The sequence below is a fragment of the Xiphophorus couchianus genome, chromosome 24, assembly GCF_001444195.1.
Source record: "Xiphophorus couchianus chromosome 24, X_couchianus-1.0, whole genome shotgun sequence".
Lineage (NCBI taxonomy): Eukaryota > Metazoa > Chordata > Actinopteri > Cyprinodontiformes > Poeciliidae > Xiphophorus > Xiphophorus couchianus.
Window position 1 is genome coordinate 8,454,767 of NC_040251.1, and position 23,143 is coordinate 8,477,909.

The 23,143-nt window shown below is 36.0% G+C and overlaps 1 protein-coding gene and 1 long non-coding RNA gene across 4 annotated transcripts; one reads left to right on the plus strand and one right to left on the minus strand.

Moving 5' to 3' along the window:
* Positions 1 to 1,335: 1,335 nt before the first annotated feature.
* LOC114141141 (uncharacterized) lies at positions 1,336 to 15,334 on the plus strand. 2 transcript variants are annotated; one of them, XR_003594787.1, is made up of 4 exons: positions 1,336 to 2,138; positions 13,573 to 13,832; positions 14,420 to 14,562; positions 15,222 to 15,334. It is a non-coding gene; the product is annotated as an uncharacterized LOC114141141 (long non-coding RNA). The 2 variants fall into 2 exon arrangements; XR_003594786.1 differs by having other exon boundaries at positions 14,420 to 14,591; positions 15,222 to 15,324.
* On the minus strand, positions 7,430 to 22,531 carry LOC114141140 (natural resistance-associated macrophage protein 2-like). 2 transcript variants are annotated; one of them, XM_028011588.1, is made up of 16 exons: positions 22,319 to 22,531; positions 17,838 to 17,927; positions 16,966 to 17,123; positions 16,774 to 16,896; positions 15,220 to 15,339; positions 14,460 to 14,566; positions 13,608 to 13,678; positions 13,452 to 13,519; positions 12,133 to 12,288; positions 10,831 to 10,989; positions 10,658 to 10,744; positions 10,449 to 10,568; positions 9,663 to 9,812; positions 9,374 to 9,447; positions 9,145 to 9,298; positions 7,430 to 8,365 (listed from the first exon to the last, which is right to left on the minus strand). In XM_028011588.1, exons 1-16 carry the CDS (start codon positions 22,338 to 22,340, stop codon positions 8,258 to 8,260), a joined length of 1,767 nt encoding a protein of 588 aa, XP_027867389.1. In that variant the 5' UTR covers positions 22,341 to 22,531; the 3' UTR covers positions 7,430 to 8,257. The 2 variants fall into 2 exon arrangements, with proteins under 2 accessions (XP_027867389.1, XP_027867388.1); XM_028011587.1 differs by lacking the exon at positions 22,319 to 22,531 and having other exon boundaries at positions 17,838 to 18,632.
* Between the last annotated feature and the right edge of the window lie 612 nt (positions 22,532 to 23,143).

Genomic DNA, 23,143 nt, shown 5'->3' on the forward strand with positions numbered 1-23,143 from the left:
TTGCTACCCAGGTTAACCAATCAGATTATATGATTTATTTACTAGATAGATAGATTCAAGTGACTTTTTGGTTCCCCACAGTTCGTGCCACCCTGGGCAGAAACCTACAACTCACTTCTTATGGAGTTTGTGATTGCTCTGTTATTTCTTTTTACATTCTGACCCATTTTGTTTCATCTGAGCTTAACAGTTTGGCCCAGATGTTGTAACTTGGACATAGTTAGGTGTTCCAACAGAACAATGATACCTCTAACCCATATCAAAACTAATTTTCAAAGTTAAAGCAGGCTAGCTTTAAGATTCTTGAATGGTACTGACTTAAACCAGTTTAAAAATGTATGGAATATGCTTACAATATATGGTTTTGACAGGAAACCAACCACTTTAAATTTTTCTTACAAATGGAGTGGTGAAATGTTAAATCAAAATTAGGCCAGAATGGACATTTATTCAAAGATTATTGTTGGCGTAGGCTTACATTTGAGTCTGAGGCATAATTCAACAAAGAAAGAGCAAAGTTCAGATAATTTACTAAGTGCATGTAGACTTCTGACCAAAATATCATAAATACAGTAAAAGTAACATGAGATTTTAAGCTGCTAAAAAAAGGGGAAAAATAACACAGAACCTGTAAGTAACAAACATACACGGCAACATTTTGCAAACACCAAATTTATGCTACTTTTTCCACTTTTGAAACCTCTATAATAAATAACGAAGATCTTAGCAACAGTCTGTTTGTTGATAACTTACACTAGTAACAGATTTCGAAGCACGAGGATCCGTCCAGTTTTCTTTTTTTTCTGTATCCGATTCCGAACCTCCCTGTGAGTGAGAGAGGTTCGGTTTGTGGATGCATCTCGGAGTTGAGCAAGGAAGGTAAGAGAGGGCAGAGTGAAACCAATGACCCCAGGCTCCTTTCATGCTTCTCTCTCTCGCTTTTCTTTATTGACACAATCATAAAATGAAACTGTAACTTGTTTTGCCAAAAAAGAAAAGAAAAAAAAAAAGAAAAGAGGCTGGAGTGAGCTAGGCTGGAGGGTGTGGAGGTTTATTATGAGGCAATGCATTCCCAAGCATTTGTGCAACAGTGCAGCAGATATCTCGATATGACGATCTCTGCATCATATACCAAAGCAGATTATTTTTTTTATACCTATACATTGTTTTTTTGTTATTTTCTGAGAGCCAAGCAGAAAAAAAAACATAACAAATGAATCAGAAATATGTGTTTTCACAAGTATTTTTGGTCCAGTTTCTAGTGCAAATATCTTAATACGCTTAAAATAAGAGAAAACTAACTTACATGTAACAACTCAGCAAGATATATGTGCTTGTTAAAAATAAATAATTCCTTAATGTTGATGAAAAAGTACTAGTTCCATTGGCATATTACTTCACTAAAAATTTGGAAATACCTTTTTATAAGTAAAATAATCAATGGTAAAAGTACTTTTTCATCAATATGAAGGATTTTTGACTTAAAACAAGTTCATATTCCCTGCTGAAAAGTTGTTTGTCAGTTAATTTTGTTGTATTTTAAAGTTTGCAATAGAAACTATAGACCAAAACTTTTTGGTAAGACTTGTGTTTTTGCAGTGTTTTATGGAATGCATCCTCTCCTTCTTTACCTTTAAGAAGATAATTTCTGGAATTTAGAGCATGAAGAGATTTTAAAGATGAAAACAGGGGGGATTAAAGAGTGAAAACTACAGTTTCTGCAGAGTTAAAGTGGTCCACTGAAAGCACGTGTGAGCCCACTACACCACGAGCCCTGCCAGTGCCCACAGCGGCCACAAGGCAAGACATAAAGAAGACTGGCCCCGCTGTTTGCATTCCTGGTGTTGGACATTTCAAGGCAGCACTGACAGATGTGTGTAAAAATACACACGGCATAAGTACGGACCGCACAGCTGGAAAATGTCAGGCGGTTTAAAGCTGATGCCGCTGTTTACTACTCCGACTTGAAGTGCATTATCTCTGCTTGCTTTTTCTGCCCGAGGCGAGCTGAGGGAAGACGACGACGGCTGGACGGGGTCAGGCGTTGTGGAAGAGGCCCCCAGGCTGGGGAAGCTGATCAAAACAAGCTACCTCAAACATCACACACCTGTTAAATCCATCATTCACAACATCATCAGGTAATTAACACCCTTTTACATGCATGAATGCTCCTTTTAAACAAACAGAAAAATTAAAACTTAATTTGAAAATGAGCATTTTGTACAACAAAATCATATTTGGGGGAGAAAACGTAACAGACAGGAGGACATGTTGGTTATTTATCTCAAATGCACATAACATAATATGCTAGAGTTTATATCTGTAGTCAATCAAAGTACAAGTCAGTGGAAATACAATATATTACCGTCCAATACAGACAACTTAACAAGATAATTCCAAAAAGTGAGAATAATAACAATAATAATGACAAATCAAAAACATTTTTATCTAAAAGGAGCATATCAAGTTACAAATTTAAAAGGAATGAAAAAAGCCATACAGCACAAACATTTACTGAAAGACAAACAATACAAGATATACAGTATATACTGTATGTGTGTGTGTGTGTGGAGGGATGGGGGCGTGTGTGTGTGTGTGTGATAAGTAATTTAAATATGACTAAATATAAAATAAATAGATAAAATAACAGCAATCATACACATGGAAATATGTTAATCTATAAATGAGTCCAGAGAAAATTTAGATTTAGAAACTTAGATAGGAACAGATTTACAAGATGTGTCAACATGTTGCTTAAAGAAAAGCTTACAGGGATGGATGGACATTAATAATATCGACTGAAGTCAAGTTTATTTCAGCAACAAGGCAGTTCAAAGTGCTTTACATAATTTAAACATAATACAGTCACCAATTAAGAAAGATGCAATAAATATTACATTTTGTCAAATGTCATCAGAAAAATCATCCATACACATCAAATTCATTGATTAATGTTCCATTTATTATGAATCAAAGGTAGTTGTAAACAGGTGAGTTTTTAGCCTTCATTTAAAGAAACGACAGTTTTGCAGTATTCTGGGAGTTTGTTCCAGATTTGTGGTGCATAGAAGCTGAATGCTGCTCCATGTTTGTTTCGTAACTAAACCCAGCTTAGGGTCACCAAGAATTTCTTAAATGATAGTTTATAAAGAAGAAAGAACATTTTAAAATAAACTGAGATGCTTTCTCAACTTAAAAATAAAAAGAATTTCAGGTTACTTTGAATTTACTTTTGATTAGAAACCAAAAGTTGTAATAATTCAAAAGAAAGTCTTTGTAGTTATGTTTAAAAATGTACCAATCAACCAGCCAGAGATCATAATTGGCCTTTTGCCCCCTGCTGATTGGCTCCGATTAGTCATAACACTGAAAAATTAAACTTTTTCCTTTATTCTTTAAATGCGTTCAAACTAAAAACTTCCAATATTTCCAACTATAAACGGCTAGCAAACCTACAGAAAGAACTTTTTTAAATTTTATTTAACAGTGGGACAAGACACTAGCTTGTATTTCTATTTTTTGTGGTAAAAAGCAAACAAGCTGAAATTTAAGTGCAATTAGATTTTTTTTTTTTTTTACTTAAAAATAATGAAACATAAAATTAATGATGGCAGAAAAAACTGGTGGTTTTTCTTTTTGGTTTTTGGCAATTGAAGAAAATGTGGGGAAAAATGAAATTTAACATTTCTACTAAACTAATTATGACCACAAGTAAAATGCTTGTATTACAGTTTATTACTATCCACATTATTTTCAATATAACCAGCTACTTACTTTCTTTGTGGTTGTCATTCTTGGTTTCTGATGCGAAATATTCACATATAAGCGACGTACCGGTGAGGTGAGAAATGTTTTCAATTTTAAACTAACGCTCAAATTACAAACGGGAAAAACAGATCGAATAAAGTAATGTGTTTGCTGATTGCATAGAGGCAGTCTGCATGTTTGGGGACAATTATTCCGGGAGGATTGTTGTTGCTTTTGCGCCGATGCTTTTTGACAGTTGTTATGATCCGTAACCGTGGCAACAAGGTACTATTTTTACAACTGGGAGCAGCTGATTAGCATCTCAAAACCTCAAATACCTGAACTGAGAGCGAGACAGAGAAGGAGGAAGTTCATACCATCTCTTACATTCATCGTAATTCCTCTTCATGAGAATGTTTTGGGAAAGCAGAGAGTCTTTAGTCACTTTAATACAGACTGCTACAGGAGATCTTTCCTACCAATGACTGTTATAACTCATATTAATTTGTATTAATATTTGTATTAATATGAGTAATTCCCATTTGGGATCAATAAAGTATTTTTGAGTTTGAATTTGAAATGGTACCAATCAGATCCCCTACTCCAACATTTCTCTGCTTGGCTTTCTAACCACAAAGAGATGGATTAGCAGTGCTACCCAACAACTGATGGCATCATCCCAGACATGTTACTCTTCAGTCAGAAGCTTCTTTAGATTCACTGCTAGACTGACTGCTATTGGAGATCGTTCCAGTTGACTATTTGGGGATACCTGTTTGAGTTAGGACAACATTTAATTTCCCTTTGAGATTACTAAGTATTTTAATTGAATTAAAAGATGTGACACATCATTTTTTTAATAGTGTGATGTATTAAAACAATTTGTTTGTGTGAACAAGTGGCTTGGCAAAAAAAAGCATTTCAGTTGTATCAAAAACATTTAAAAAACAAATAAAGTTTAAATCAGCCGCATGGTGACACAATAATGCACAAGTCATAACAGTTTGATCGAAAATAAAAAAAGTTAAAAACAATGAAGAGAAATCAATATTTCCATAAAACATCAGGAAGTTATCCTTCCTGATGTTGGTTGCTTCAAAAATCAAGTTGAAACTGCTGGAAGTGGCGATGGAAATGATCTGGATCTCTCTTAAGATTTTCTGGGTAGATAAATAAAGTAAACAAACAAACAAACATCTTTCATCATCTGTAGTGGTTTTCCACCGGCATCCAAACCACCGTCTTCATCAACTTCATGCATAGGTCTGTCACAATAAGCAATAAATAAATTAATCTCATGATAAAAATACGACGGGCTCAATAATTTCCATTTGCATGTTTCTCTCTTTCTACCCAAAACTGGATGATAAAACTCTTCAGTCTGGTGCTTTGATCTCAATTAGCTCCAATTTGTGAAGGAGATTTTGTTTACAGAGACTTCATAATTCAATTTATTAGTTGTTTCCATTGCTTTGTTTATTTATTTTGAATATTTAAAATGTCTTCCTTTTCCAGTGTTAAACACCCATTAGATTTTAAAGCTGGTTGATCTTTCAAAATGAATTATTGTATTATTATGTCATTATTATCATTTACAATACTTGAAAATTATCTCAAAATGACAATATTATCATTTATCACAATGACTTGTGGAACAATTTATCATCCAGCAAAATTTGTCATGGTGACAGGCCAAGTGGTGCATCAACAAACATCCAGCCTTGTTGAACGCAACCCTAGCTGGTAACATATTGCTGCAGCATCTGAGTTTCATGTAAGGCTGGGGCTGTAGGGTGAATAATCATGTGATTTGCTGGAAGAACCCCCCCACCTCTCCACCCACCCTCCACTCTCGCAGGCCTGCCCCTGACTGGCCTCTGCTAAGGCTGTATTTCCAGGAAAAGGGGCCTACAGGACCAGACCGGCTGTGAGGCCTAGGCAGGGAGACATTGGCTCATTGAGAAAAACAAAAACAGAGAGGGGCGGTGGGAACTCTTACATAATCCGGCCTCCATGACGGGCAGCCACAGAGACACAGAGAGAGTAAAAGAGAAGGAGAAGTTCCACGTCTCAAGGCGAGGAGGAAAACCTGTCTGTCCACCTTCCCTCGTAAAGACCGAATCCCTTCGACGCTAGAATTCAGCTCAATGTTGCTCAATGTTTGCTGCTCCACCGCAGCATTTGTGCAACAGCAGCACCTCTGGATAAAAACCCAAATATTACAGCCGCTGCAAAGAAGAGCAGCCGCTTCTGTCACAACACACAAACATGCCCTTTAATCTCCTGGGTTGGTTGTAAGCTGTGTTTAGATGTTAATGGCATTTCCCTGTAGTGCTCATCACTGCCTCCTTGTGGGCAAAAACGGAAACAACTCTGAAAGTCTACAAAAATATTCCCTCAAGAGGATATTTAAATGTAAATATCTTATTTTTAATACCACTCGACTTCAAGGGAACCATTTAAAAATACAGTATGTAACTTTTATTTAAAAAAAAAACTTTTGTACATATTTATTAAAATTGTTGTGACAGTATAACATGAGAGAGATAATAGGTGGAAAAGATCAATCTCCACCTTTTCCCTGAGCTACTATTGCAGTCTGAAGAAATGTACCAAAAACAACCAATCAGAAACAGGAGGAGTGTCTTAGCACTGTCAATCAACCTCAAGTAGTCGCTGCTAAATGAGCTGATGGCGGAGAAACAACTGACTGTTGGGAAAGTTGTTTATCTGCTGGCTAGCATTCACAACAAGCTATGCTAGCAGCAGTGTATCAGAGAAAAAAGGTGGCAGAAAGAGGGATGATTGACATTGCTAAGATCCGCTTCTTGGCTCTGATTGGTTGTTTATATTTAGCAGAGGGAGAAGACCTAGGAGCTCGATTTATATCACAGAATATCTGTCTTATTACTGACACAACATGGTGGCAGTTTTAACAAATATGTAAAGAAATTTTTTTTTGTTTTAAATAAAAGTTGCATACTGCACCTCTAATGAACACAATATCTTGATTTTCCTGTTTGTTCACCAGATTAAAATGGAGCACAAGGCAGCAAGATTCTCCACAAAAACCTTCAACTAATTATAATATTCTTCTTTTTTTTAAAGACTGAAAGGGATTAATACTGCTCCTCTTGCTAGAATGCAAAATGTGCTGAAAGACATTAAACCTTGTCATTTTCCAAATTTTGTCATGTTTCAACCACAAATGTTTTTTATTTAAATTTTGTGTGATGCACTGCAGAAACACAAAATATTACCAAACATTTTTTATCCAGTTTCTAGTGCAAATATAGTATTACACTTGAAATAAGGCAAAACTAACGTACAAATAACTTTTCAGCAAGAAATAGAAGATCGTTTTAAGTAAATAAGTCCTTAACAGAGATGGAAAAACTATGAGATTAATTGCAGAATATTCAACTTATAATGTAGGAAATATGTGTTGTTATAAGTGAAATATCCTGCGAGTGCCAGTATTAAGGAATTATTAATTTAAAACAAGCTCCTATATCTTGCTGAAAAGCTACAAGTTAGTTTTGTCTTATTTCAAGTGTACTAAAATATTTGTTCTAAAAACTAGACAAAAAATACTTGGTAAGATGTTGTGCTTTTGCAGTGCAGGCCAATATAACATTACGCAGAAATGCAAAGTATAAGGGAAATGATGCATAGTTTTTTTTGTGTGTTTGTTTAAGATCTGAAAAGTGCGATGTGCACAAGTATTCCTCTTCTACGATGGCTGACATCTTTTAAGATGCTTCTATTTCCTGTGGTTGCAGCATTTTTCTGTTGCATTTTGTTTTTGTGTGTTTTGGAGTTTGTATAAATTGTGTTTACAGTGCGTTTTAGCATTTGCACAAGTCAATAACCATATCCTTTTTACCTGATTCAAACTTCTGACAACTAATTTCCTCCTAAAGTTGCCTAGTTAGTAAACAGAGTCAATATGCATTTCATATTATTATCTTGATTTATATAAATCCTGTTGTTCTTTGAAGTCCTTAGAGGTTTAATATAGAAATAAAGTAAAAACAAACATGTTTTAGAATGGTCCTGAGTGGAATCCAACTGAGAATATTCCTCGAGATTTAAAAGTAGATCTTAACAGACGCCATTTTGAAATAACTTTCCTTCAACTTCACAATCCAGACCCAATTTGCATAAAATCTGCATAAATACATTGAAGTTTTAGGTTGTAATGTGACAAAATGTGGAGAATTCCAAAAAGTTTAGTTAATTTTGGAAAGTGCTGTAAACATGCAACATAGTGAGTGTTAGCGACACGCTAGCACAACATGCTAAGGTGTCCTGTGTCCATGCTCTGTTTTGCACTGAAAAACTTAAAAATTGACTCTCCTTCAGCTTTCTAACATGTCACAATGAAGATAAAAACAGCATGAAACAGATTATACATTACAGATGATTAAAAATACTTTAGCACCATCCAACTGGTCAGAGTTAGACCCGGTTCTGGGTTGACCGATGATCCAAAGGTCCAGTTTCTGGCTCAGGAGTCAAACTCTGGCTGCTCCTGTATCAGGATGGTCGAGTCGTTTCCTCTCTTGACGCTCGGATCCAGGCAGGACACGCCCAGCGCTATCAGACACAGCCACACCTGTAGCACAGCAACACGCGCAGGTCAAAGGTCAGATCAGTCAGATGAGGAAAGGATGAAATGTTTTCACTGCTTTGTTGGGATTATTTAAATATTCTGCCACACGCTCTTGAAAAAAGATCCAAAATCAGATGAATCTGAAGAAACTCATCTCACTGAGTTTCTATCTATCTATCTATCTATCTATCTATCTATCTATCTATCTATCTATCTATCTATCTATCTATCTATCTATCTATCTAAATAATAATCATTTTACTGCATATATAAAATGTATATATCAAGTGGAATTTCACTGCAAGGCTTCAGCAATAATAAATAAATAAAATAATGAATAAAAACTAGTTAAAATAAATATGTAAATAAGTAAATAATAAAAAGTATCAATTTAAATGTATACAACAAATATGAATATATATAAGAAAAATAATAAATATATTTTTTGTTGAAAATATTTCAATGCAAAATAATTTTTTTTTCGACAAATAATTCTAGTGTTATTTACAGGATCTCAATTACATAGAAACATTAATAACTACTAAAAAAAATAGAAAAGATATTTCAATTTGAAAATAAAAAAAAGATTTTAAAGTTGATTAACACAAAATAATTGTTTTTTGACTAAATTAAATGTGCTTTCTTGATGCAAAATAACTTAAACAAATTTTATTGCTAACAATATAAATCATTTTATCTCTGAAGGTTCATCAGAACACTTAAAATATTCCGAATTAATGTTTCATATTTGCAGAAAGGTCAATGAGTCAAGCTGATCTCACCAAGTAGCCCACGAACGTGAGGTACGCCAAGGAGAGGAAGGCAGCGAGCACGTAGAGCCACACGCTGTTCAGCGCCGTCACGTACACCACCACAAAGTACATGTTGATGGCGCACACGCACAGGATCACCAGTCCTCCCATGATCTTAAACGTCCTGCAGAGAGACGAACATGCTGAGCAGGAAGTGGAGCAGGAAGTGATTTAACGGCGACAGTACAGGTCCGCTTACAGTCCGTTGGCAAAGTCGTTCATCAGAGACGGCATACTGGTGAAGGTGAGGATGGGGATGAGGGCGAACGGCAGCTGGGAGAGAAGAAATCTGGAGTGAGGTCTGTGCTATTTGTTAGTTTTCATCAGGGGGGTTCAAAGTGTGGTCAGGGGGCAATTTGAGGCTTGCGAATGAATTTCATGCGGCCCCCTGACAATAAAACACAAAACCTGGTTGCAGTGTTAGTTTTATGTAGTTTGTTTCTTTCCTCGACTGGGTGCAGATGAGGCAGTTTGAGTCCGTGTCTAACCTGCATGCTCTGGAGCACGTTGAGGAAGTCGTTCATGCCCGTCAGGTGCTGCACGTCCTTAAAAATGGCCACCAGCAGCGTGGGAGTGATGGCGAGGGAGCGGGTCAGCAAAACCCGAGCAAAACGCGACCAACGCAGGTTCAGGAAACCCTGAGGAACAGGAGTCAACAGCAGCTTTACACACAAGATTACTAAAACAAATTGTAAAACAACTTTTATAAACAAAGAATAATTTTTTACATATTTGTTAAAATTATCATTATGTTGTGACTTCTCCCAGTGCAGGAGGATTACAATGCCGAGTCAGATCAACCAATCAGAGCCAGGAGGGTCTTAGCGCTGTCATTTAGGCCTGTCATGATAAAATGTTGCTAGATGATAAATCATCCCAGAGGTTATTGCAATAAACGTTAAAATTGTTGTTTTGAGACAATTTTCAAGTAATATAATGGCAATAATAGCCTAATAATGCAACAACACATTCTTAAAGATAAATAAACTTTAAATTCTAATGAACATTTCACACTGAAGATATTTTAAATATCCAAAATAAATAAATAAAACCACAGAAATAACAAATAACATGAATTATGAAAACTCTGTAAATAAAGTTGTCCTTCAAAAAAAAAGGGCTACTTTAGACCAAAACACCAGACTGAAGACTTTTAAAGTCAAATATTTGGTAGAAAGAGAGAGAAAAAAGAAAAACGTCACATTTATCATGTGATTAATTGATTTATTGATTATTGGCTCGGCCAAGCATCTGATCTTGTAGCTCCAACTGACCTCCATAACAAACTGGCCAGAGTAGGTTCCAGTCATGGTGGAGCTCTGACCGGCTGCAAGAATCCCGACGGCCCATATGTAGAGCGTCGCAGGCCCGAAGAAGCAGCCCAGAACCACTCCCTGTTACGACGGAACCAAACCATCACACAAACTGACACAGCTCAGCCTACACACGACCTGGTTCACTGAAAAAAAAAAGACAAACGAACCCCCTTATAGATGTCAACCTCCAGAGTTTTGTTGTCCGGAGGGAAGAGGTCGGAGTGAGAAATGCTCGACTGGTTGCAGACTTTATTCTGAAACAAAACAACGAAAACGTCCGAGAGAACATCTGGATATGAAGCAGCTGTTGGACGATGAGAACATCTGCAGGAATACTCACCACCTCGATGTTTGAGCGCTGGTAGAATTCCTCAGCAAAGATGGCGACCACAAACACGTTGATGAGGAAGGAGACAAACAGAGCAATGGCCGACTCGATGAAGAAGTACTTGTTAGCCTCTTTTACTTCTTTCTTCTTCGAGCGATCCACTTCCCGAGACTTGAAAGCAGATATGGAGACTCACTAGCTGCATTTCCTTTACAAATGTGCACAAAACTATTCCTAGAAAAAAATGCAATTTTGCAATTGCGGTGCTTCCATTAAATAAGGAATACAATTAAAATCACACGTGCATGACAGCGTATCAAGGCTGTTGTAAAAATTGATTTATTTTGCAAAACTGCAATGTACTTTTTTTTTTTTGCATCACACGAATCACATGATCAACAACCGGATGTTTCCACTGGTGCAAATCATGAAGAAGACGACAGGAAGTAGTTGGTAATGATGGCACAGCATGTTTTACTACATGAACTAACGCATTCATGTGAACGACGGCGTATCAGGGCCATTTTAAGTAGAAAAACAAAAGTACATTTCAGAGACAAAACTTGTGAAATTGTGAGATTCCTCTCAGAATTTTATAAAAAAAAAAAAAACCCTCAGAAATTTCCAAGTCAAAAGTCAAAAAATTGCGAGAAAACATCTAGAAATTCTGAAATTAATATCAATCAATCAAATAAAGTTTATTTGTATTGTCCCCTTCAGCAATATGGCAGTTTAACATCATAAAAACAGAAATACAAAGTCATAGAGGAACCACACAGTCAACAATTGAGAAAACAATTAAACATTACATTTAGCCATTTATTAAGGTTCATATATCAGAAATGTTCAAGAGAAAATCTCAGAGTTTTTTCTGAAAGAATTGTAAAATTAATCTCAGAATTTTTGAGTTTTTTCTTGGAAATTTACTCCTCCTGGTTTGTTCTATCTACAACGACCCTGTCATACGCTGTCACACACATGAATATGTTGGTTCACATATTAAGTTGTTAAAAGACGAGCTGCGCCATCATCCTCCAACTATTTCCTGTCATCTTCTTCTTCGTGGTTTGCGCCAATGGAAACATCGGGTTGTTAATCATGTGATTTGTGTGATGCAAAAAATTTATTTCCGTTGTAGTTTTACAAAATAAACCTATTTCATCCTAACGCCAAAACATTTTATCAAAACACAAAAAATTGGCATCTTTCCATTTATTTTTGAAATGCCATATTGCACCATTATGTGCTGAATGGAATCACAGCTAGTGTTTACAGGTTTCACAGCGTTTAGTTTTACTTTAGCCAGTGTCTGACCTTCACCAGAGCAGAGTGGAGGTAAATGTTGTGAGGCATGATGACGGCGCCCACGACGCCGACGGCCTGGGTGAGCTGAACCGCCCCGCAGCCTTCGCAGTACGGCACAAACATCCCCTTCAGCAGCTGGCCTTGGTCAGGAGCCACTGTCACGTACTGCAACACAGCAGCTGCATTAACTTTGCAGGTGTAGGCAAATACTTCTGAGGTTTACAGCACAATCATAAAATGGTGAAAAAAAATCAGAAGAATGAGGCAGATTAGTGGCAATGATGTTGATGTTGAGTCGTTGAACTCGTATCTCAATGACAGAATATTCTTTGTACATTTAGGAAGCTCTAATGTAAACAATGGCATCCCACAAGGCACAAGTTTAGATCTCAGAATTTTGTAACCCATATGAAATACGGACACACGGCATTAATGTTCACTTCTACGCTGATGACACACAGTTGCATACATGATGTGAATAACGGTGTTGAATTAAAGTGTTTTAAATTGTTTTCCAGTTAAAAACAACCTAAAGAGGAACGATCAAGCACACAGCTTCAGTTATTACAACTACAGGCTACTGATCAGATCCAAAATCCTGGTGCAGTGATGGACTCAGAACCTTCACAGTCACATAAAGACAGTGACCAAGTCGGCCTTCTATCACCTGAAGAACATTTCCAGGATTAAAATACTCATGTCTCTGTAAGATCTAGAGAAATTGGTGAAGAGTAAAGTAGTGATGATAAACCAACCTGAGGCAGAGTTGGGTGGGTTTTCACATGCATAAAGAGTGGGCACAGTGTGGCATGCCGTTGTGCCATAAAAATCAGCTTAATCTGACTATTAAAACATGTGTTTTAAATAGAAACAACTACTTTTGACTATCCTGAATGGTAACTTAAGACATCTGCATTTACATTCTGATTAGTAAGAATAATAATTCAAGATATCTTCACTTACATTGTGACAAATCAAAATCTCTAATTCAAGAGATGCCCAATTTATTTGGAGATACTCTTAAAGTTAGTTTTACCTAGTTATTTTTTGCTTCCTAGATATTGAATCTTACATATTTCCTACCTAAAAATACAGTATTTACATTTTGAAAAATGGTTGTTATTAACTGGAATTAGGACTAGTCAGGATAAAAAAGTAAAAAATATTGCTCTTTGGTGTTGATAAGATGAGAATGATCAAACTTTAAATCCACCAAGACTATGATCAGCTGCAGAAAATAAGAAAACTAAACGTATGTTTTGCACATTTATTCCATGGCTCTGATTGGCTTAAAAAGTGCAAATATCAAAACAAACCAAAGTCCGTACCTCGTATCCAAATGTTACGGCCATAATAGTAATAAGAAAACCAAAAAAGGCCTCCAGCCTCCTCAAGCCTGCAGAAAAACACAGAAAGATTTCATTTACTCTTCCTCTCTGCTGTGTGAAGTGTGTTTCAGTGTCTGAAGACGTTGTGCTACGTACCGTACTTATCCAGGAAGAGGAAGAAGAAAGTGTCGGTAATGGTGATGAGCACACCGGCCCAGAGGGGGATCCTGTCATCAAAACACACACAGCAACTGAAGAAGCTCAATTTTTATGTTTTAGTACCAAACGACCTGTGATTCTGGATACCAAACGCCCTCAAAACGGCATCAACTTCTCGCCAGAGACTCCCTTTGGAAGCCCATAGACAATGCTACAAAATATGTAAACAAACATTGAATTTAAATTTTTTTTCCCCTCATTTTATTACATTCATTTAGCATAAATGCTGCCTCATTTCTTCGGATTTTAGTTGGGAGTTCTGTGGTGGAAAATCCTCTCCTTTCATGAGAAAATAAGTAATTTTTTTATATTAATCCCGTCAAATGTTATTTAATCTCCATTTTATGCTTGCTATGCCAGTTTGAAGAGCAAAGCAACTTGATAAATTGGCTGGCAGCAAATCAGAAAATGAGAATATAAATAAATATTTTCTAAATTTTCCTTCTGTGGGACAATATACACTATTTCTATTTTCTATTTCAGTGTTATTTTAACTTAGACTTTATAATAAATGCTGAAAAAACAGATTCCCAAATCCCAAAAATTAGATGTGTAAATATGTATAGCAATAGATGAGACAATTGGAGTAGGATTTTAATAAGCTTTGTCTTCTTCATACTCATTTCTGGACTGGATAAGGAAGTTTTGTTTTTGTTTTAATGTTGAATTACTATCATGATGCACGTATTTTTTTATTTTGTTTTTCTCAAATTTTACTTGTTCAAATTAAATATTTTTCTCCCTTCTAGCGCCCTCTGGTGGCCCCCACTTTGATAAACACTGCCACACCTGTCAGAGGACAGGAGGTTGAACGCGATGGCGCAGCCGATGACCTCCTGCATGTCGGAGCCGATGATCGCCAGCTCCACCATCAACCACAGCAGGATTCTGGGTACCTTCATGGAAAACATGGAGAAGTCAGTGAGTCTGCTTGAATTCTGAAGGAAACAAGCATATTCATGATTTAGGATGGCCCAGTCAAAGTCCACACCTAAATCCAACCCAGAACATGTGGCCAACCTCATGCTGTACTTCCTGCTTTTTCAGCGGTCTCCAGTCTGCTTGGCGTTCACACATGTATTCGAAACGCACCAGAGTTCACTTTAAACGATCGGAGACGAGGTTTGTAGACGGACCAGAGTTACAAACGTTTTAGACAAACGAAGTGGAGTTGGACTGAAGTGGACTAAACAGGGCTGGTGTGAATGTACCCTTAAAAAGAGTTTTATAGGTTTACTTTATTAAAAGAAATGCTACAATTTTTTAGGTGTCGATTGGAAAAAGTGTAACAAAATTCAGTGAGTTATGTCAAAAGTACATTTAGTGAGTTATGTCCTTGAAAACACTTGCTACATTTAGCCAAGATTAATAAATTAATTAAAAGGAGAATTGGGTGCAGCAAAGTCAGCTTTTGAGTAAAAGTCACAGGATAGACTTGGACAAATAAAGCAAAAATCATAGCTATTTATAAACAAATAATTGCCAATACATTCTGCTATAAGATTTTAATTTGATGTTAATTTTTTCACACTGGGTGTGGTTGTCTCACAGTGGGGTACTGGCGGTTGCAGACTTCAGCCAGGTGCAGCCCGGTGACGACGCCGAGCCGCGCCGCCAGCCGCTGCAGCAGCAGGCCGATGATGGTGGCCAGCAGCAACACCCAGAGGAGCTGGAGGGAGGAGAGAGGAGAAACAGCAGAGGAGAGAACAGCATCCAAGAATTATAAACATAAAAATTTAATTATACATTCATCAGGTCAGAGCAGCTCTACTTCAACAAGACTTTACTCAGGTAAAAGTAAAAAGAAGCCGTTCAAGAAATTACTCAAGCAAGAGTAAAAAACTATTTGGTAAAAAGTCTGTTCATGTAACGGATCAAATTATCAATCATTTAATTGAAAAAGATTTACATCATCAGACAGACCAAAATATAAAGTGGAAATGTTGGTATTTTAAGGAGCAATATGACAATAATTCACATAAATAACAAAAAACAACAAAATCAGACAAAAGAACATTTTGCCAAATCAGTTTCTTTCAATAAAACTTCTGAAACTTTAACAGGAACTGCAGGTCTGTGTTTGGTGAATTTTTGATTAAAACATTTTTGTTTTTCAGTCAGTGGATAGAAAATACAAAAAGATTTACTCAAGTAAGAGTAGAAATACTTTATAATAAAATTATTCAAGTAAAAGTAAAAAGTAAAATCTAGTAAATATAATAGGTACATTTTCCCCACAAAAGCTACTAGAACAAAGTTTAAATATGAAAAAAATCAAACCAAAAAGAAAATGTCAAACTAATCAGATAAAAATGAGAAAAAACTCAAAATGTTGAGAAAAAAATTTAATGTCAAAGAAGTGAAGATAATTATTAGAAGAAATGGTGGTGAAATGTCAAAATGATTAGCAAAATGGAAATGTATGTATCATAATGATGAGATTGAAAGAAATCACAATGACAGACAAAATGAGAGAAAGTCAAAATGATGTGGAAATTTATCAGAACAATGAGAAAATCAGGAGAACATAAGAAAAAAATAACAAGATAAGAAGTCAAAATAATGAGAGTGAAAATGTGGATATACCAAAAAGATTAGAATAAATCCTATGAAAAATAAAAATGATGGAAATGATGAGAAAAATATCTAAACAATGAGAAAATTACAAATAAAAATGAGAAAAGTATTTCATCATTGAAGTCGAAATGCGACTGATATAAATACCTGCTAGAAACTTTATACTCATAAGACTAAATAACCAAACAAATTTTCTGTTTTTGCATATAAACTCCCTGCAGACGCACTGTTTGTGGAAAAAGTCACCAGAAAATATCTTCTCTTCAATAAATTTTTTCAGTTTTTTTCTCAATATTTTTACTCTAATCATGAAACTGAATTTGGATTTTCTGGTCATAATAATTTCCCTTTACAGCCTGTATTTCTGTCTCTGTGTTGACTGAGTGGAAACCTGAATTTTACTTTAATACACCTGGCATAACTTAGAAATGTACATTTTAACAAACTAATGTCAACTTTCCCCCGTCTTCTGAAGGAAGGCACCGTTTTATTAGAAGATGTAAAACTTTATTTTTTTTTTTGTTACCTTAAATCCAGCTTTAGCTCCTGACTGCAGGTCAGACTCAATGTTTCCCGGGTCCAGGTAGGCAATGCTCATCAGAAACCCGGGCCCGGTGAAGGCCCAGAGTTTACGCAGACTGAACAGTCTCTGTAGGAGAAATACAAGCTGTAAAGTTTAAAAAGTTTTAAATTAAGTAAGCGGGTTGGTTTAGGTTACCTCAGTGTCCTCCTCTGGAACAGAGACTCTCTGCTCAAAGTACGTGGTCGGAGCCGGTTCATTGCTGCGGTTCTGGAGGAAAACCGAAGGCGTGGAGGATCCTCGGTGAGTGTGTGTGGTCTGGATGATAGCTTTCTCCTGCTTTTTCACAGAGTCGTCTGCGGAAACATCAACACATTCATCAGAAAGTGTATTTAAATGTTAACAGTTTGTTAAAAAGCTAAAACTGATGTGTTTCTGCTCAAGTTAAAAATCTTCCCGCGCTACGATGCTTCAACTTCCTGTCTTCTTCTTCTTCTTCTTCTTTGGGCATCAATTAAATAATCATCAACTAATTTAGAAATTGATTAATCACCAACTGGAGAACACAGACTCAAAAAATGCCATTTGCTGAAAAAAATCGACATATTCGAGTAAGCCAAAAATGCACAAAAATATCTAGATTTTGCATTTAAGAAAAACAAAATGTATCTCAAGGAGCATAATTTTTGCTTCACCCTGTTCAGATTCACTCAAAGAATGCTGTCATTACCTTTTAAGCAATAAAAAGTAATTAAATTTATTGTTTATATTGACATTTTAATGCATACCTAATATTGTATAAATGGCTTCAGTGTTTAAGTGATAAATCAATAGAATGTGTTGGTGTTGTTTATTCAATTAACCAATTAATCGTCAGAACAAATGGTTACTAAAATAATTATTAGTTGCAGTCTTTATGTAAGCAAGTAAAACTTTGTTTACAAAGCAAATTTCAAATTCCAGAGTTTGAAAAGTTTGCGTAAATGCCAACAGCTTGCGTCAACATGTCGAAATGATGCGTCTTAATCATAAATGAAGGATTTGCGTTGCTTAAAATCAAAGATAATCACCTTGTTGGCCTGGCAGATCAGGTTCTGGATCCAGGGGAATGCTGGGCGGCAGAGAGGAGATGTGGATGTTCTCAGGCGGGGGATTTCTACCTGGAAGCAACCCGGCAATTAAACTGGATTTAAAACCAAGAATAAAAATTACTGCACACACAAAACGAAACCCTACAAAAACACGGAGCCGTGAGAAAACACTTTTCATCTCAACTGTTCAGTCAGGGAGAAGAAAAGTTACATTATTTCACCAGAACAACTACAATTTATTCTTATTCCATATTTTTACTTTTCACCAGAATGAAAACTATTTTTTAACTTTATGCCACATATTCATTCATGATTTACTAAGGAATAGTGTTGCTCCAAAAATCATGTTGCTTAAATGTGTGTAGCCTCTATTTATTGAGATTAAAAATCTTTTTCAAGAGAGACATGACTTTTAATGCAAAACGATTTGTTGAAGTTTGCCTTTGCAAAATAAATAAAAAGTCTACATGCAGAATATGGCAAATTTGTCAGTTGATTCATTAGTGTATCTATTTCTTTTATTGAGGACTACATCTGTCGCAATAAGTAACAAGTCAATTAATCGCATGATAAATTAAAACAAGCTCAATAATCTCAATTTTCATGATTTATTGTTTTTCTCTTATTTTTTTCTCTTTCTACCAAAACCTGGATGATAAAAACCTTCACTTTGGTGCTTTTGTCTCGACTAGCCCTTTTTATAAGGACAATTTTGTTTACAGATACTTAATTGATTTTATTTGTTGTTTTATTTGCTTATTTTGGATATTTGCTCATTAGAGTTTAAAGTTTATTGATTTTTGAGAATGTGTTCTTGCATTATTATGCCATTCTTGTTATATCATTATGAAAATATTCTCAAAACAACAAAATTATCGTTGATCTTGATAACTTCTGAGACAATCTGAGAAAATGGATCTGTGACAGGCCTATTGATGACACTGCTTTGTGATTGTATTGTATGTTTTTAATTCCCAGCAGCCATTTTCATTGTGGGACATTTTGGTCTTATTTAAGTGACAATGTCTCCGGAAGCAGAGACGTACGTGTTTCTTCTTTTACAAGCCACCAAGAAACAATTTAAGGAATTTAAAGCAACTCCCTGTTTAAAGACAAAGGAACTGAGTCTGAACTGGGCAAACAAGATCTCCAATCCCTCAGACAGAACCGCTTCAAAACATGAACCACATGGAGAACGAATTAGTTGGGTCCTCAGGCACTGAGGACAAAATTGTCACCGTCCCGCAGTGGAAATGTGGGCTGATGCTATTTGAAACCAGAAGTCTCCAACCCTGCCTTCAAGTTCTGAAGAAATCTATTAATGTCTCCATTCGTTCAACCTAAACATTTTTAGTTAGCAAGATAAATATTTAGCTTTGAGCTATTTGTTTACATGTTAGCAACTCGCTAACCGGCTTTCCACAGGGGTTTCAGGCTATGAACACGTAAGTCCACTCAAATATTTGAGCTAGCTAAATATTTGAGTGACAAAACCACAAAATATTTAGCTTGCTACCAAAATATGTAGTTAGAAAGCTAAATAGCTCCAAACTAAATATTTAGCAAGCAAATAAACTCTGAGTTAGCTAGGGTATCTCAGAGTTTAGCTAAATAACTAGCTAACTAAATATTTAGCTAGCTCAGAGATAAATATTTATCTTGCTGATAAAACGCTGCTCTCACCATTCTCTACAGAAATGCTGTAATTAAACCAAACTTGAGGGTTTTTGAGAATCGACGGTTGGTTTGAAGTCATGCCTCAGTAACAGGTGGCACCATTAGGTGTCGCACTTTCTGCAGCCTGAGCCTCCATAAAAGGGAAGCTGGAAGGATGGTGGCCAGGTGTCAATTTCCTGTGTGTTGGACCAGCTGTGTGTTGGGCCCACGCTGTTTGCTGGCTGTGGTAGGCTGGGGGAAACCGTTTTAAAGTGATTCTTTTAAGTAAGTTGCGCTGATATGGTGTTTTTATACAGGACTGTGCACCACAAATTTGGAACAAACTTCCAGAAAACTGTAAAACAGCTGAAACACTGACTTCTTTTAAATCTCGACTAAAAACCCACCTGTTTAGGATTGTATTTGAAATGTAATCAATTACAAATTTATTGATGGAACTTGACTTAATGCTGTGTTTTGATTATTGATTCTATGTTGCATTGTGTTTCTGTGTTTATGATGTAAAGCACTTTGAAATGTCTTGCTGCTGAAATGTGCTATACAAATAAAATTTGATTGATTGATTGATTGACGGCTTTGTTGATGGTGTTCGGGTGGTAGCGTTACCTGGGCGTGGTTGTTCGACGCCGCAGGTAGGTTTTGTACATTGGTCTCTTTTAACCAGAATTAATTGTATGGTTATATATTTTTATTTGCTAGGGTTGCACCAGATCGGCTACACCAAGGTTTGATCTGAGAGTGTTGATTTATGCAATGCAGGTTGGCAGAGTTTTAATGTGTTTTAGGTTAATTTGATTAAAATGATTTGATAAGCATTTAGTAATTTTGATGTTTTTGTTTTACAGTTTTCCTCCTGCTGTCCTTTTAGCATTTGGTTTTCCTTTTTGTTAGTCTGCCCAGTTAGGATTGTTTTTCTTCTTGTAGTACTTGTGAGGGCTGACTAACAACCTTCCATTTATTTTGTTTGTTTTGTTTTTTGTTTGTTTTGGGACACTTCCCTGAATACTTACATCCTGTTTGGTGTGATCCCCATGACGAGTTGACAACGAATGGATAAAGCTAGCGGGGAATCCTTTTCATGTATGCAACAATAAATATTAATAATTAACTTAATTCCGGTTCTTGTTTATTGCGCTTTGGCTTGACAGAACTATATCAGCTCCACATCTCAGGTGGATTTTAATAGCAGACGGTGTGTCTGTAAACAAGTTCTACTAAATATTGTATTATAACCGAACAGAGAAATGCAACTCCTATCATGAATATAAACCAGCAAAAATCCCTACAAATTACAACGAAATACTGCTACTTCCGGTGGGCGCAGGAAGTAAGACCCTTATCGTTTCCCCAGTAAGCCTCCCAGGAATAAGGTGGATAGTTATGTATAAGACTGTAAGTTTGAAAAGGACATGAATCATGACGCAGATTTTCTTTCTTCTTCCAACTTTCTTTTTGACGTCCCATTGTATATCATTTGATCTTTCCTGAGTGTCTGTTTAGATTTGATTTGCTCCACTCCCCCTAGTGGTCCGGAGCACTTTGGAGCAATATTTGGATATTTAAGTAGCTTTATGATCTAAAATATTTAGCAAATATATTTATGTTATATTTTTAGTTATTTGGAGCTTCGTGTTTTGACATTAGCACCTGTTGGTCACCGCAGTCTGATTTAAGAAAACCGCCAGGTTCTGATTTTATGTTGTTTTTTTTATTTATTTTAAATTTAAAAGAAAAAAGAAATATGCCAAATTTACAAGAAAAACAACTTGCATTTCACTTTTAACAAAGTTAAATAAACTACTTGTTTCCAAAGCCAACAGTTGATTATTATTATCTGAATTAAACACACAAAGATCATGCTGATTTTTAAAATTCATACAAGTACTATAAATATAAATACTGTTAGTTTACAAATCACTGAACGGCTTAGCACCACAATACATTAAAGATCTGCTGTTGTTGTATCAACCTTCCAGACCTCTCAGGTTCTGGTTCTGGTTCTGCTCTGCATCCCCAGAACCAGAACCAAATGAGGAGAAGCAGCTTTCAGCATCTATGCACCACAAAATTGGTACAAACTTCCAGAAAACTGTAAAACAGCTGAAACACTGACTTCCTTTAAATCTCAACTCAAAACCCACCTGTTTAGGATTGTATTTGAAATGTAATCAATTACAAATTTATTGATGGAACTTGACTTAATGCTTTGTTTTGATTGTTGATTCTATGTTGCATTGTGTTTCTGTGTTTATGATGTAAAGCACTTTGAAATGTCTTGCTGCTGAAATGTGCTATACAAATAAAATTTGATTGATTGATTGATTGATAAGAAATATATGTTTTAAAATATCACAAATGGTAATTTTATTGAAACTAGTCAAAAACACTTCACGTCACGGAGTGAACCTCACACTTTAAGGGTGTCAAACTCTAAAATATAACATCATAACTATAACAGATGGACATTTTCTAACGGGAATCCTCCATCTCTTCCAATTTATCTACTTCAGTAATATCAGTTACTGTTGCTCTGTTATGTGGGTCTTTATAAAACCTCTTTTCGTTGCTTAATGTAGCCATAAAAACACATTTTCTGCACCGGACAGCAAACCGGAGACAATTTAAAAACATTATTACAGGAAACGAGCATGAACTTCGTCACCTAGTCCATTCCTGTAATAAACTTCTAAAAATAAACTGGCAGGAAGAAAGTCGCCTCGGAGGTTTTCCCTTAAAGCAGAAACATGTCTGCTCGGTTAAAATCGGGTTGAGTTAAAACTCACCTGAGCGCAGGAAGGAAAACATCTTGAGCTGCGTAAAGATGCTAGAACCGGGCCATGAGTAGAACCGAGCCGGCAAGCTTCCTCCGGTGAAATGATCGACTCTCTTCCTCGGTGTTTCCTCCACGCCTCCCGGTAGTGTCAGAGTCTGCGCGGTGCAGGTAGAGCAGCAGGGGGCTCAACTCACCTGACAGGTGAAGGAAGGAGGAGCCACCGGAGGACAAACATGAACCGGACGGACAAACTCTCTGCGCCAGTTTCTCCAGTTTCCTGCCTGTGACCCAGTTTATACTCTGGACTGATCCTGGATCAGCAGGAGAGAAGATTAGCTTTTTTTTTTTAAACTTTTGAAAATGTTAAAAAAAAAAAAAAAAAATCACAATTAAGCGTATAGAAATAGATTCCGACTTATTACACATGATTATAGCTGTTTTTTCCAGTTAATTTCCATCTGCATGCAAAAAGCTTTTACTCCTTGGCAAAAGTATTCAAACCTACGACGACGTATTACGGCCCTTTGCAAATCAATCAATCAATCAATCAATAAATAAATAAATAAAATGAGTACATTTCCGCCAGAAAATCTCAGAAACTTTCAAAAGTCGAAAAGCTGTTTGAAAATTTTTTAGAAATCTTAAGATTAATCTCAGAATTAAAAAATAAAATAAAATAAAATTCAATAGTTTTTTGAGCAGTCAAATGAATTTAAAAAAGTAGATTAATATCTGAAATTTTCTCGAGAAAACTTGGAAAATTCAGAGTCTGAAAGGTTGCTAGAAAAAGCTCAGACATTTTCTAGAAATAAAAAACATTAAAAATGTATGAATG

Bases quoted from the DNA above. Each gene is read 5' to 3' on its own strand.
- LOC114141140 (XM_028011587.1), bottom strand. From the start codon at position 18,036: ATGAAAAGTGTTTTCTCACGGCTCCGTGTTTTTGTAGGGTTTCGTTTT. The intron at 13,679-14,459 runs GTGTGGCAGTGT...TTTTGATGACAG, and splicing joins AACCTCCTGTCCTCTGACAG to GATCCCCCTCTGGGCCGGTG. The intron at 9,299-9,373 runs GTAAGCGGACCT...GTCTCTCTGCAG, and splicing joins AACGACTTTGCCAACGGACT to GACGTTTAAGATCATGGGAG.